We start from the raw sequence: 17,394 nt of genomic DNA, 5'->3' as shown, positions 1-17,394 counted from the left end.
AAGACTCGCAGTAAATTTTATATTTAAAGACAATCGTAAATGGGGAAACATCTAGCAGAATGTAGAAACTTTTTGAAAAATCTCAGCTTTGTTCTTAAAACTTTTCAAATGATCAACTGAGGTGAGAGAAGATAATAGCATGTGGCAACATCTGGCATAAATTTTGCATATTCTGAAATTTATTTGATATTTTATGTAATTTCCATGACATTCTTTATTTCAATTTTTTTTATGCACAGTTATTTATTTTCTGTGTTTGTAAAAATTAAAACATTTAATTATAATTCGGTATTTTGTTTCTATAAAATAAAGTGTGAGCTCTTTGTTAATATTTTAATAGCTCACCACTAGATATTTTAATCAAAATTTTATTTAGGTTGATAAATTACAGTTTAATATATATTGTCGAAACCATCAGATTATATTGCATAATATGAATATTTTTTATAAATTCTTAAAACCTGTAAATTTTAAGTTTTTTAGTACTATATTTAAAAATATCTTTTGCACATAGATCATATGCATAATTACAAAATAAAACTTGAAGTTAGAATATTTCAGTTGATTGTTTTCTATGTACAAATACGTTGCTTTTATCCATTTAACATTTCATCAGTAATTTCTTAACACATTAAATATTGCATTGGTCCCTAGGAACCAACCTTAAACCAAGCAAAATAGACTTGCTGTTTAAGATATTAGATATTGTGAAAACATAACATTAATGTAAACCATTGTAAATCAAAAAATGAGTGTTGATTATGTAATTAAATGCACAGAAGCCATTTTTGACTCTTCTATAACAATGGTATAATAAACTAAATGTTGCTAAGATATTAAATCTGCTTGGAGAATAACAATTATAAACAGAATCTTTTTATACACTTATTCTGCTACTAGGAATAATTATTAAAAAGGAAAAAAAAAAAAAAAAAAAATGCAGTTTCTAAATCAGTTTTAATATGAAGAAAAAACAATGATACATCATGTAATAGTAATTTCATCTAAAGATTCTCAAGCACAGTAAACTAAGAAACCTTCTATATAATGAACACAAAATTTTCACATTAAGAAAAACTATTACCATCTTTCATAATTAACATTCATTAGAAGTCAAGTGGATAAGACTAAAGTGCATGGTATTTTAAACCCTGGTAAGCAGGCTAGCTGCATGAGATATTTGAGTATGATATATGAGTCACATGAACAGGAGTCATTTTCTTGTAATATATACGTCATGAAAGTTTCCTTCCCTCAAGAAGATACTGCATACAAAAATGCAATTAGAGTGCAAAATGTAATGAAATTTCCATTCAAATGAAAATGTTCAATATTTCAAGCTTTCAAACATTCCAAGACATTACCTGAATAGGAGGAATGTTGCATCAATAAATATTCCTGATTCAGTCTCTAACTTTTCACTGTTCAAATAAGCTCTTTTAAACCTTTCATTACTAATTAAATACTAAGACAAGGAAAATGCTACTTTGAATAGGGTATGTTTTAAAATGACTTGTGACATACCTCGCAAACATGAGGTTTTCCTCTTGTGAAAACAAATAAATCATTTATTAAGACTTGAGATGAAAGAACAAGTAAACACACCTCATACAAAGACAATCTTCATGGCACAGACAAGTCATTACTGCACACATAAGTAAAGTTTCTTATTAATCTAACTTTCTATAAAAGACATTAACTTTTTATTGTCTGTAGACATGCATCTTTCAATTTTTTTATCATTCAAGTGATTTCTTACACATGTAACTCATGGAGTTTCTCCAGTGTGAATAAGTATATGCTTTTTTAAATTCCCTTTTAGACTAAATGACTTATTACATACCTCACAAACATGAGGTTTCTCTCCTGTGTGAATAAGCACATGTTTGTTTAAATGACCTTTTTGAGGAAATGACTTATTACATATGTCACACACATGAGGTCTCTCTCCTGTATGATTAAGCCTATGTCTGTTTAAATTACCTTTTTGAGTAAAGGACTTGTTACATACCTCACACACAAGAGGTTTCTTTCCTGTGTGAATACGTATATGTCTGTTTAAATTACCTTTTTGAGTAAAGGACTTGTTACATACCTCACACACGAGAGATTTCTTTCCTGTGTGAATAAGTATATGCTTGTTTAAATGAGCTTTTTGAGTAAATGACCTGTTACATTCCTCACAAGCATAAGGTTTCTCTCCTGTGTGAATAAGCATATGATTGTTTAAACACGACTTTTCAACAAATGACTTATTACATACCTCACACACATGAGGTTTCTCTCCTGTGTGAATAAGCATATGGCTTTTTAAAGAACTACTTCGAATAAACGACTTCTTACATACCTCACACGCATGACGTTTCTCTCCTATGTGAATAAGCATATGGGTTTTTAAATAACTAGTTGCAACAAATGACTTGTTACATACCTCACACACACACGGTTTCTCTCCTGTGTGAATAAGCATATGGGTTTTTAAATAACTAGTTCCAACAAAGGACTTGTTACATACTTCACACAAAGGCTTGTTTTCTGTGTGAATAAGCATATGGTCTTTTAAATAAGTTTTACGAGAAAATGACTTATTACATACCTCACACACATGAGGTTTCTTTCCTGTGTGAATAATCATATGGGTTTTTAAATGGCTTTTTCCAGTAAAAGACTTATTACATATCTCACACACATGAGGTCTTTCGCCTGTGTGATTAAGCATATGTCTGTTCAAATTACCTTTTTGAGTAAAGGACTTGTTACATACCTCACACACATGAGGTTTCTTTCCTGTGTGAATAAGTATATGCTCGTTTAAATGAGCTCTTTGACTAAATGACCTGTTACATTCCTCACAAGCATAAGGTTTCTCTCCTGTGTGAATAAGAATATGGCTTTTCAAAGAACTACTTCGAACAAATGACTTCTTACATACCTCACACGCATGAGGTTTCTCTCCAATGTGAATAAGCATATGGGTTTTTAAATAACTAGTTCCATCAAATGACTTGTTATATACCCCACACAAAGGCTTCTTTTCTGTGTGAATAAGCATATGGCTTTTTAAGTAAGTTTTACGAGAAAATGACTTATTACATACCTCACACACATGAGGTTTCTTTCCTGTGTGATTAAGCATATGGGTTTTTAAATGCCTTTTTCCAGTAAAAGACTTATTACATATCTTACACACATGAGGTTTCTCTCCTGTGCGAATAAGCATATGGGTGTTAAAAAAACTAGTTCGAACAAATGACTTGTTACGTACCTCTCAAACATGAGGTTTCTTTCCTGTGTGAGTAAGCATATGTTCATTTAAATTCCTTTTTGAGTACCCGCGAACGGGCTGGCTGCATGGGCGCTTTCGTGGTTTTCCCCATGTGTAACATGTATATGAGCCAGTTTCCCTTAGAAAGTCCTCCACGACGGCATCACTCCCTTTAGGCAGATAGCCCTAGTGTGCTTTGCCATAATTAAAATACACACACCAACACCAACACCTTTTTGAGTAAATGACTGGTTACATGTCTCAAACAGATGACATCCTTTCCTGTGTGAATATGTTCGTTTAAATGAGGCTAAGCATATGAACCTCAAAACTAGAGTTATCGAGAAATACTTTATTACATACTTCACTTCCTGATTACATCACATTGTGCATTTAAAAGTAACCGTAGTGGTTTAATCCTAGTACCTGGTGCACACGGGATTTGGCTACTTTTGGCGACTTTTACCAAGCTCACATACATGAGGTGTTTTTGTTGGGCGAGTTGATATGAGATTTTTCTGTTGTGTGGAGTAGGTATGTGCTCTTTTAAGAAGTTTCTTTCTACACATGACATTTTCGAATATACGTTATTTTCAAATATATTAGAAAACTGAGAGGACTTTGAAAGTATATAATGAAGAATTTATCACTTATTCATGGATTTCTGGGAGATGTTACAATTTCAGACAGAAGAGACACATTATGCAGATCCGCGAAGTTTATTTTAAAGAGGCAATCCATGCACCCTCCATACCTTTCTGCGCATGTGCGAAATAACATCAGAACGGTGTTGCCAGATTATTTTCAACTAAAGTAGCAAAAGCAGTCTGAAAAAGTCGCAAATGACGTCAGAGATCACATGCTTTTTGTGACATCATGTTTTCTTCTTGTTTCCTGTTTCTTAGAAAGATTTCTTTTCTTTCTTTCTTTTTTTTTTTTTTTTTTTTTTTCATATTATTATTTATGAAAAAAATATTTACCTATGAGCCACGAAGTTAGTCAAATAAACAATTTTTGCATGTTTACAAAATTGCCAATGAAAAGCAGAATTCCATTCATTTCCTTGTGACTTAAACTAAATGTAATTAAAAGTAAATTTGTTAAATTGCAGTGTAATACTGTCATAGGATCGCCTGCGCATATCAGATAATATATGCGTACAAGATTAGACACAGTAACACAATTTGCAAAATGAAATTTCCCACATAATTATTCTTTTACAATCTTAAATCAGATTAGCAACTAATCTAAGCTAAATGAATACTGTCACAAGTTCTTTAGTATCTGATGCGATTGCGGCAGCATGGGTTAAAACGATATCCTCCATCATGAGCGCTTGTGTGTTTTTGGTCGATATCCCGTTTTTCCTTTTCTCCTTCCGAAACCGGGCTATGATCAAAAGTGATTCTTGGGGTCTAGACGCTTGCCACTGTTCTGCGATCACCGAGGCAAGCGGCAGCACGATCGCTACGCTCCGTAAAAAAGTGCAAAAATTTCCTTTCCTCTTGGTGATTATCAATTAAATTTCTTTGAAAAATGCTTTTTTTTTTTTCTACAACACCTATATCATTCCAATGAATTTCGACTGCGATGTTGACGAGAATAAAACAGCGGACAATGTAAGGATATACTCCAAAAGCCTGGAATTTTAAGATAAGTACTTTTCTTTCATCTAAACTAAATCAAATTTCTATAAATAAGTGCCTTTAAATCAATAAATCTTAATTTTTCATCAGTTTAAAGCATTAAAAAATACTTAAAATTGCCATTGCTTGTAGCTTCCTTTGTGTATCAACTCCAAACAGACGCCAACGTTATCAGTTCACGTCTGTCAACACTTACAAAGCCCTTAAGGAATCTCGAGAGAGGGAAAATTTGGGGATGAGAGGAAAAATTTGGGCATCGCGCTATTTCCCTCTCGGATCTTCTGGATTCTCTTTTCTTTTTAGATCGCTTGAATATAGTTTCGCCTTTAAATAATATTATACCTCACCGATTTTTTCTCATACTGTTCTTTGCTATCTGTTAAATGTCCATATGTAAGGGATGGTTTATTCTTCACCGCCTTAAATGAATTCTTAGAACTATAAGCTTATATAAATAACAGTGTGCCTCATTGTGTTATACTAACATTAATTAACTAGTAATAAATTATGATTAATTAAAATAATTAATCTTGTAATAAATTATGATAGTTAAATTAATAAATACTGTTTAATTTGTGTTTTTAATACATATACTAAGTAATTTACACACACATATATATATATATATTGGTGTGTGCGGCTGTGGTCTTGTATTGTATATGGTTCTATGTTGATAGTCTGCTGCTGTTTTTTGAAAAATGTATGAAAATGTTGAGAATGAAAGTAGCATAAGTTACTTTGGTTAAATTAATATATACTTTTGTTTGATGACCTTTGTTGATATCTCCGGATGCAAGCATACATATTACTTTATATTCCATGCTAAATACCTTAATACAAAGCAGTTTAACACCGTCAATATTTGTTTTTTCCTTAGTAACACATCTATTCACCATTACCAAACACACTCACTACACACACACACACCTGTGAGACACTATTTATTGTAAATGAAGACAGTTTCTTCTCCTTTTAACTACACTCATGGACACAATCGTATTTTAGGATATTTTCTACTTCTTTTCCTTTTCTTTCTATAGGCCCTTTTTTTTTTTTCCTTCTATTATTTTTGGGCCATTTATTTTAAATTTTATTTTGTCCCATCTTTTCTTTCTGGCCTTTTGAACTCGTACAAGATGTACGAAGTTCCTTTTTACTCTCCTCAAATACGAAATTGCCCCTCTTTCTATATACCTTTCCTTCGCACCTATGCTTGATTTTTCGCCCATCGGTGCAGAAAGACTTAGCGGGTGGAAAACAAGACATCTGTCCAAGGAGGTCTATTCTAACCTCCTTGCATCTGTCTACTTTGTCTGTCTGTCTGTCTAGACGCTTGTCAATAGTGCTGTAGAAGTAACGAGAAATTGTGTACCCGTATGTATTCGTTACTCGGTGAACCAGTACTCGTTACTATCGTATCGTTACTCGTTACTTTCGGTAAAATCGATCGGTATCCGTATACTGAGCCTATTTTATCGGTCTACGGCCCTAAAAAGGGCTTTGAAACGTCGCATTGTATTGAATCACGTGAGCTATTCTAGTTTTCCGTCGCCTTTTTTTGGGTAGAAATAATTCACTTTATTTTGGCTATTATTTTTTGGTGCACTGGATATGATTCATTATTAAATTTTCTATTGCTGTCAGGGCTTAGTTTCTAAAGTCAGAAGGGCCTACGAAAGGCCGTCAGGAAAAAATAAAATAAAAATAAAGAAAGAAAGGAAATAAATATTACAATAATAACATTAATTAGTAATTAAAATAACAAAAAAATTACTTATTAAAAAACTTAATAATTAAAATAACAAAAAATAGTGATTAAAATAATGAATAATTAAAGTAACATAATAATTAGCAACTGAAATATAAAATACTTATAAGTACAATTTAATAAAAATGTAAAAACAAATAAAAATTAAAATAATTTTTTAATTTATGATGACTAATTAAATAATAAAGTAAAATACCAGATCTTGTCTTATTGGCTTAGTATCGTTTCGTCCTTTCTCATTTAATCCCCAGCTCGAAAAAGTGTTATTTCGTTCGCTGCCTTCCCCCACCAATTCCCTCTTTCCCGTTTCATCCGCTGTTTGAAAAATAGGTGTTTACTTTACGATAATGCGAACGTCTGTTTACTTCAATTAAAATGTTTTAGAAGAGATGACTGTTTCTACTTCGACTTAGCTTTTGATTTTTTAATATTATTTAATATTTTATGCAGACAAATTATGTTGAGCAGAATAATGAATTTCAGACGTGTTCAAAAGGTGTGTATCTGAATATAATAACATTTTTGTTGTATAGTATCCATTTTTTTAATTTCACACATTTCTAAAGCAACAGAAGTACGTTATCACTATTTTGGCACACACATCAAAAACATGTATAATTAAGATTAATGTTACATTCCTTATTAAAAGTAATGGGTCCTTATTAAATGCAACCATTCATGCTTTTAGAGGATTTTACATGTGGTGGTCTTAAAAAGATGATGTTCCCTACCAATGTTTGTTTATGTTCCCAAAAATAGAGATCTCTTAAAAGGTGACCTCTTAGAGATGTCGTAAATAGATGATTTGCTATAATTATTTTCCGATAGATAATGGAATTAATGTAATTTAATGTCAATAACTCGAGGAAGCAAGTTTAAATACGGTGCAACAAAAATACAGAAGTATTTTAAATGACGAAGATATTCATATTTTGTCAATGTCAAATTTAAAAAAGAATTAGTTTTGGGCAAATTATGAAATCTAACTTTTAATGTCGTCTTCTGGTTTCTATATTTATATTTGGAAAACCTTTATACTCGTTATGAAAAAGAAAAATACAAGAAGTTTGAGTCCTGTAGGACAAAGATTGACCAGGAAATTTAGTTTCAAAATTTGCAATGTTTGATGCCATTTGTAACTTGCCTTTGGGTATCGCTTAATTGAGTTAGAATAATTCGAGGAAATAAGTTTAAATGAAGTGCAGAAAAAATAAGCATAATTTAAGTAGTCGTAGAAGGAAGTCATGCGGAATCCATATCAAATTTTCACTTTTTCATAATGACCATAAAACTTTCCCAAATACAAATACAGAAAGTATTTGTATTTGGGAAAGTATTGGTTCGATCTCATTTATTTTCATTGGTTCTCATCTATATTGGATTTGTATTGAGTTCGATCTCAGGCAAACGGGTTGGCTTCATAAGCGTTTCGTGGTTTTTTTCCCCGTACCAGCTTACAAGCCAGCTTACCGCGTACCATACGAGCCAGCTTTCCTAAGAAAGTGCTCTACGAAGGCATTTTTCCTTTTAGGCACATAGCCCCAGTGTGTTTTGTCATAATCAACTAAACCAAATCATTTAAGAAATATATCAGTTGATCACTGCTCAGTATACATCTGTTGTTTCCTTATAAAAACACTTTGTAAAGACGTTTCCACTATTTTGCTAATAATTCTGGAAGGCTCATAGAGTCCGAAATTATGTTACACTAACATCCGAAATTATGTTACACTAGCTAACAGAGAACTTAAGTCTGCTTAATACAACTAAAATCTGCTTGACTTGCTTTCGTGTCTTTGGGAAACGTAAGTATATGCAGAAATAAATATTAAAATCTATCACGTATATTTGTAAGGATGTAAAGCATACTGTTTTGATTCGCGATAATGATAAATATGCATTATGTTACGACAGTTTTAAAAGATCACAAATAACTATACATATGCTAGACTTCTAACAAAATTTCTGTTACAATGTGAACATGCATTTATTATTATATGAGTCGTAAAACGGCCCACCAGCGGCCGAGCGGTAAAGTCGATGAACACTGTTAGTTCGGTCTGAGGTTCGAATCCCACGAATGGTCCTACTACATGGGTGTTTTCGTGGTTTTCCCCATGTGTAACGTGTATACGAGCCAGTTTCCCTTAGAAAGTCCTCCACGAAGGCATCCCCCCTTAGGCAGATAGCCATAGTGTGCCTTGCCGTAATTAAGTGCACCCATACACACATGAGTCGTAAAATTCAGTGTTCGTCATTTTTAGATTCTAGGTATATGACAATTTTTTTTTTTAATTTTCGTTTTGTTTTTAAAAATTAATTCACTTTATAGCTTTTCTTCAATTTATTATAAATGAATAGGAGTTTAAATTTTGATTTATATATAATATGATATAAATTGATCATTCATTAATAATATTTTATGTATAACAAAAAAATTATCATTAATGTTCCAAATTTTAATTTTTTTAATGATTTGTCTTACATTTGTTGTATATTTGTTGAATGCATAGCTAAATATTTCAATTATACACAATAAAGGTTATGCAGAAAACAATTCAGCTGGCATGATAGCTAATTACGAAAGAAAAATTAGAGTCTTATTGCTCTTAACTCTTAGTACAAGCAGCCATTTTTAAATTGACGTTAAAATAAATTTATTCTATGGTCTATTAGAAAATATTTATACTGAATCATTTATTGACGACTTCTAAGAGGTCGCTTTCTGAAAGAAACCTGTATTTTTGAGAGCATAAACATACGTTGATATTGAACATCACTTTTTTAAGATGCCAGAGCAAATGCACAGAGCTCCAAAAATCCTCTAAAAGCATAGACGGTCACGTTTTAAAAGGCTGACTACTTTTAATAAAGCTTGTATATTAATGTTCATTATACATTTCTCACATTTTTACTTTCTTTCAAAACAACGATGCTGTGGTTCAATTGCTTTAGAACTATGTGAAACTAATAAAATGGGTCCTATGTTATAAAAACCTAATTATATTCAGATACACACCTTTTGAACATGTTTGAAATCTATTATTCTAATCAGAATACTTTGTCTACAGAAAACATTGAATCAATATTAGAAATCAAAAGCTAAGCGAGATTAAAGTAGGAAGAGTCACATCGTCTAACCCATTTTAATTCAAGTAAACATGTGCTTACTTTATCGTGAACACCCGTTTTTTAAACAGCGAATGAAAAGAAAAAAAGAGCCCACCAGAGCTCGAGCGGTAAAGTCGCTGAGCACTAATAGTTCGGTCCGGGGTTCAATTCCCGGCTAACGGCTAGCTGCACGGGCGTTTTCATTGTTATTCCCGTGTGTAACTTGCATATGAGTCAGTTCCCTTTAAAAAATCCTACACGAAGGCTTCCCTCCCCGTAGGCAATAGCCGTAGTGAGCTTTGCTGTAACCGAATAAACCGAAACCGAAAAAAAAAAAAAAAAAAGGAATTGGTGATGGAAGGCAGCTACGAAACGTCGTTTTAAAAGAATGGGCTACATAACCAAATTTCTATCTATACTCTGGTAAACAGTATATTATTTGCTCATCAAAAGCCTAAATTTAGCTTATGCTCGGCTTAGTTCTTAAATTGCAATTTTAGCCACAGCCCCCAAACAAGACGATGTTTGGTATTTTATTTCATTACTTAGTTATTCATTAATTAAATTTTCATTTGTCTTTAAATTTTTATTGAATTATAATAATAATTTAATATTCTAGTTGCTAATTATTTTATTATTGTAATACTTATTTTATTTATTTATATTTATTTATTTATTTATTCATCTTTCCTGATTGCCTTCCATAGAGCTCCAGCACTTCTAATTTTAAAAATTAAGTCCTGACTACAACCAATGATTGCGAAAATAAAAGTCAAGTAACTTATTTAGTAATAATTAAATAAAATAAAAGCCAACGCTTTTATTTTCGCCTTACTTGGCTTTTATTATATATATATATCAAGCAAAGTATGTGTGTGTGTGTAATTTACATTTAATTATAATTTATTTGATATATATATACATATTTACGTTTGGTAGTATTACCGATTGCAATAAAAAGGGAGGTGCACATCTAGATGTTATCACGGACCCATATACAAAATTTCAACGTTCTATAACTAACCGTTTTTGAGTTATGCAAAATGCATATATACGTACTTACACATCACGAAAAAAATCCCTTTCAAGTATCAACTTAAAGTCAGAATCATTAGTCATAAGTATCAGCTTAGAGTAAATGGGATTACATTTAACAATAAGTTTTTTTGAAAAAAAAAAAAAAAAAAGAGAGAGAGAGAGTCTTTCATTGTGTTCGTACGTACAGGCGTCAGCCCAAAAAATAATTCACATGGATTCCGTAATCGTCAAAAACGGATATTTCCGTTAAAATATGATACCCAAACGTTTTCTCGATTACAATAATTACTACCATTTTATTTGATACAAGGAAGTAAAGAACCTATATTAACCTACATATTCTTATATAAACAATACCTAAGTGCAGTATATAAATATTTCAAATCAATAAAATCTGACTATGGCACGCTCAAGGGAAAAAAAAAAAAAAAAAAAAAGATGAATTATCTAAATTTTCAAATTACAAACATAAATAGCAATAGTAAAAAGCAAATACAAAATAACGCTTCACGCTATCAAAATTGCTCATTTTCTTAAATATCAACAACTAAATAGTATTTCAACTAAAACACATAATGTAAACAAGAGTTTGCCCGATGCCCAAAAAAATTCAAAATTATCTATGAAAAATATGAGCGCATTGTGATGCAACCGTATCATTCGTATTCGAACAGCAACCGCATCATTCGTATTCGCATAGAAACCGCATCATTCGTACTCGAACAAACCGCATCGTACGACAGATGTGAGTAACGAACAGATGCGAGTAACGAAATGAATTTGTGAGTACCAAATCGGTACTTTGAGTCAACCGATGTACCCGTTACTCAGTAACGAATACATGCGGTTTGCTCCAGCTCTACTTGTCAGGGGGGGCCCAAGAGCGATGCGCAGTGCAGGGAGAAAGTTATGCCACATGCGCATGACGTCATGTGGGTGACAGCGTTAGTTCTTGGCGTTTGTTTACTTTCGTTGCATCAACAGTTTGATTTGATTTGTGTTGTTAATTTGCTATTATACCTAGGCGGAAGTGGCAAATTGTGCTATAGCGTTGTGTCAGAATTATACACGTTAATACGTTTTTTGGCGGAAAACACTCTTTACAACCAGATAAAATAACTATTTTTTTAATGAATTTATGTAATTTTCATACATAAATGTGATGTAATTTTACATTTATTTTTCATTTTACTGCTATTTTACATTTAAATTGAAAAATTTCTCATTTTAAATCATTTTTTATCATAATCTTCATTTTGTGTATGAGACTTACATCGTAGTGAGATATTTAAACTCATGTCATGTTTACCAATACTGAGTACCTGAATGATTAGTTAATAAATTCGCGTATCCAACTTCATTCACATGTTTTGGTTACTTTCTTTACATCCCAAACGGAATTCTATGTATTGAAGCAGCGTCTGGGTTAAGCTTTGCGAACTAAGTAAACTGATACATGCCTCACCGTGAGGAAAGAACAATTTCTCGACCACACTATGATGCAAACATCGAATGAGTGAGTGACATATTTCCTTCAGTGTTATTTAACTGATGCATACAGGTATGTGTGATGTAATTTAATTGATATAACTTACACATGCTTGAACCTGAAGGAAAACAAATCTGTGTATAATGCCAGAATACAAATAGCGAAAGAGTAAGTAAGATATTCGGTTCAGTTTTATTTAACTGCTGCATATGTTTTAATTTTGATTCCATATAACTTGTTTTTAATTATAAGAGAAAGAAAAATAATTCAATATTGAACACATATTTCGAGTATAACAAAAGTATTTTAAGAAATAACCTGATAAAAATACATTAGTAATTAAAAATATCTAATTTGTGTACAGGCTGAATTGAAATTAAGATGTGGTGGTGTATTTAATTATGGCAAAGCACACTAGGGCTATCTGCATAATAGGTGTGATGCCTTCGTGGAGGACTTTCTCAGGGAAACTGGCTCGTATACACGTTACGCATGAGGAAAACCACGAAAACACCCATGCAGCCAGCCCGTTCGCGGGATTCGGACCGAACTACCAGTGTTCAGCGACTTTACCGCTCGGCCGCTGGTGGGCCGAAACTAAGATGTAGGGCAAGTTTATTATTATTATAATTGTGCGTATATGTGTAAGAAAATGTATTTTAATTGTTCCATTTTTAATGTATGGAAGGAAGAATAGGATGCCAATATCGAAGATTATTTACTATAGCAAATAATCACGTCAGGATAAATGTTATATAGAAATCTTGTTGAGTGTAAGGGATTATAAGTTATAAGAGTACTTTTAGATTATACTGAAAATATACGCACTTCTGCTAAAATCTGAAGTGAATCAGTATGAAGTGACTTTTCACTTTAAAAAGAATGAGATAAGTATACTATTTAAAAGTATAATGACGGATATTAAGAAATTTGTAGAATTTTATAGTATTTAAATATGAATTTGTTAAGTCAAATCTTTTTATATATATTTTTGCTTGAGATATGTAATTTAAACTGAAATCACTATCATATATTTCTCATGGAATGTCAAAGTTCATTTGTATTAAAAAAAGTGCATGAGCAATGAAAATAAATAGAATAATACTTTTTGATTATGTTTTTACCATGGTCTTAGCAGTTATGCCATCATGTGTTCTGTTCAACAAGATTTATTTAGTGCAAACAATACTACGAAAAAATATTGAAAAATACCTTGTTTTACAATATTTATTTCCCTTAATTAACTTAAATATCGTTTTTCATTTTCTAATGCTTTCCTTTACGAAAAGAATTTAATGTTTACAATTATTTTCAGCATTCGTACGAATTCTGTGCATAAAATAAACATTTTCTTTAACAAAATACTTAATCGGAAAGTATATACCCGGTATTTCCGGTGTATCTACCACATATAAAATGATCATTTTGCTTTAGTTTACATTTTTTCCATTACCAAAATCATGTAGCAGACGCGTCGGCCGATGCGTCTTGTCTCCCGGGTGACGTCACTACCAGCAACCAATGGCACGCTTTTTCCGTTCCTGGCCTAACCTTAGTATATTAAAGAACCTTGTCTACTTGTCAAGGCAGAAGCGTTTTGTACTTCGTTACCGCATTCGGCTCTTTAACCGGAGGAAGAAGACCATGGCGCATTTTGTGTGAGTTGTATGGAAAATTGTTCATGCACGATACAAATGCTTGAAGAACCATTCGTTTGAAATGGGCACGAGGCCAAAAGCTAATGGCAAAAAACTTGGCGCAGAAATAAGTGGTAGATTTTTAGATGTTTCTACAACACTCAAAATATCATAACGGCACGTGATTCTTTTCCTGTAGGCTGTGAATATTTCCTGCAACATTGTTATAGTTTTAAAACGGTTTCATTTCTTTTTCTATGTAATTTTGGATTTTGAGCAATGAATGAACAAAATGAGCATCAGAGTGCTAGGGAGAGAAATCATGTTAGTCCGAATTATTTTTCTTGAAATGTCTTCCATGCCATGCATATATCGCAGTAGTAGATGTATCTTTTATTCAGTATGTACTAGTGTTTTAGATCATGTGTACATGCACAAACCACTTTGCTTAATCTAAGCATTCAGGTTGAATGCTGAAATTGTAACTTTTCCCAGAATGCCATAAATAAGTAATAAATTCATGATTTTAATTTCAAAGTGACTCTCTGAGTTTTTCCAGTATATTTTTGTGCAACATTTATTGGAAAATGTCATCCGTAGAAAGAAACTTCTTAAAAGAGCTTATGCATACTCAACAGAAAAACTTCACATATCTGAGGTAGGTGAAAGTCACTTAGACAAAAGCTTCAATTAAACCTGCATTTCCATCTTCATGCAGGATGTGATGAAATCAGACTGTGAGGTATGTAAAAACTCATTTGTCGATTACTCTAGTTTCATAGTCCACATGCTTATTCACGCAAAAGAGAAACCTCGTGTATGCAGTGTGTGACAAGTCATTTAGACTAAAGACTTAATTTAACAATCGTATACATATTGACACAATGAAAATTTGTGTATGAGGTCATTTTAGACAGCATGGTTCTTTAGATAAGGATATGCATATACATACAGAGAAAAAAGCTTGTATGTAAGGTATGCAAGAATTCGTTTTGATGAAAGAGCATTTTAAATATTAATTTGCTTATTCATGCAGGAAAGAATCTTAACATATGTGAAGTATGTAACAAATCATTTATTCAAAAAAGTTGTTTAAACAACCATTTGCTTATTCACACAGGAGAGAAACTGCATGTGTGTGAGATATGTAACAAGGCATTTACTCAAAGGCCTCATTTAAAGGAACATATTCACACAGGAAAGAAACATCTGTGCGAGGTATGTAACAAGTCATTTACTCAAAAAGGTCATTTAAATGAACATATGCATAAACACACAGGAGAGGGATCTCATGCGAGATATGTAATAAGTCATTTGTTTACAAACGTAGTTTAAACTACCATTTACTTATTCACACAGGAGAGAAACCTCATCTTTGTGAAATATGTGATCAGTCATTTACTCAAAAATCTAATTTAAAAAAGCATTTAGTTATTCACACAGAACAGAAACCTCACGTTTGTGAAATATGTAATAAGTCATTTATTCAAAAATCTAGTTTAAAAAAGCATTTACTTATTCACACCGAAGAGAAACTCCATGAGTTGCATGTGTAAAAAATCATTTGAGTGATAGAAACATTGGAATACTCATGCCTACAGATAATAGAAAGCTGGTCTTTTCTGGATAATTTTGATTACTGAGAAACTTTCCTTATGTGTGCAGTAATTACACTCATGTCCATAAATTAAGGATAGTTCAGAATCACATGGAAATCGAACTCTAAAGTAAAAATTTCACCTGTAGCATTATCACACACATCTTCAAGAATAATACGCAAAATACAGGAAGCCATCAGATGGTGCTGATAGTCCGTCACAATAATGAGAGTTTAAGAGAAGTGCATTTAAGAAATAGTAGCGAAAAAGTAAAATTGTTCACAAGTGTTCTGTAAGCTGCTCAGCGCCATAGCCGAATAGTTGTGACACAGAGGATGAATGTGGATAATCATTTACGCAGTAGAATTATTGCTCACCTGGAATATAGGTGTACTCGGAAGTATCCAAGCAGCTGGACACAGAGCAAAGTGTCACCTCTAGGCTTTGGCAACAATTCCAAAATGATGGAAATGTCAATAGAAGTTACAGTACAGTTTACCCCCAAGTTACAATGCCGAATGACAATGGTATATGGCAGTAACTGCCAAAAGAAGAAGACAGCACAGCATTAGAACTGTCATATCAGATATCTTTAGCCACAGGTACGACAGTTTCAAGGCAAACCGTGTACAGACGTTTGGGACGACTTGGTCTACATGTTTGCATGCCTGTCAGTTGCGTTTCGCACACGGCAACTCATAGCCTAGGGTAGAGAACATGCAATGTGGACATAAAGATAGTGGGTTTGTGTGATGTTTTACAAGTCCAAGTTTAGCTTGCAGTCTCATTCACGTTGGACTTTCATATGGAAAAGTCCAGGTACCTGTTATCACCAAGATAACATCATTAAACAAAACCCTTACAGTGGTGCAGGCTAGCACATTTAGGGTGGACTTATACTGAGCTCCACAAGAGATCTGCACGTTCAGATCAGAACCATGGCAGACCAAATTTATCGGAACATCATTCTGGAACAACGTATATGTTTGCCACGGGTGCAGAATTTGTGTTTATGAATGACAATGCTTGTTCTCACCATGTAAACATAGTAAAGGAATGCCTTCAATCTGAGGGTATCACACATATGGAATGTCCATCATTCTCACCTAACTTGAATCCGATACAGCATGTGTGGGACATGCTTGGCCAATGAATTGCAGCCCGTCAAGCACCTCCTACATGTGTACCGGAACTCTGGAAGTGGAGAGCACTGCTTGATGAGTGGAGTATCTTTCCTACATCAGCTCAATAATTTGATTTTTAGCATGCCTAGGCATTGTACGGACTGTATTTCATCATCTGGAAGACATATAATGTATTAACCATTGTACCAACCACGTAACGTTAAGTTTTTGTAAGGAAGATATTTTTCGTAAGTGCTCCTGGGAGCAACAAATGTAGTTTTTAGGAATGGTATCATACATACATAATTTTTGTGTTCTTTATCTTTTGTTTAAGAAAGGGCCTTTTGAATAAGTCATGTTTGTTTTGTTTCTGAACCTTCATTTACTGGATCCCTCAGGGGGCTCACTTTTGTGAGTACGGGTGTGGCAATCCCGAGGTACCCTAGCCCTTCAGGGGATCATCTTCTTGGTGAGACGGGTGTCACGATCCTGGAGCCCCAGTGATCTATCCTCTTTTCCGTCTCCTCTCCTCTTGGCTGGATCTTTTTCCCTTCCCTTCTCCCTTGTGGTTTCTCTCTACGGAGTTTGGGGCTCGTCACGAGAGGCTGGAACAGACCTTGTTTCTAGTTTTCAAGTGGGGAGAAAACTGCCCACGTGTTTGCCGTGCGTGGAGACCCGTGTCGCTGGAAAGGAGGGTCCTGGTAGTTGAGGGGCGAGG

General features: G+C 33.2%; 1 protein-coding gene across 1 annotated transcript; it reads right to left on the bottom strand.

Annotated features, from left to right (window-relative positions):
* Nucleotides 1-938: 938 nt before the first annotated feature.
* LOC118179868 (uncharacterized) lies at nt 939-4,048 on the bottom strand. Its single transcript, XM_035349031.2, has one exon. It carries the CDS (start codon nt 3,218-3,220, stop codon nt 1,769-1,771), a length of 1,452 nt encoding a protein of 483 aa, XP_035204922.1. The 5' UTR covers nt 3,221-4,048; the 3' UTR covers nt 939-1,768.
* Between the last annotated feature and the right edge of the window lie 13,346 nt (nt 4,049-17,394).

The sequence above is a fragment of the Stegodyphus dumicola genome, chromosome 11 (assembly GCF_044657685.1).
Source record: "Stegodyphus dumicola isolate Sdum_Otavi_A_Nest chromosome 11, ASM4465768v1".
Taxonomy (NCBI): Eukaryota; Metazoa; Arthropoda; class Arachnida; order Araneae; family Eresidae; genus Stegodyphus; species Stegodyphus dumicola.
The sequence above is the reverse complement of the archived record's forward strand: the minus strand, read 5'-3'. Positions and strand labels throughout refer to the sequence as shown.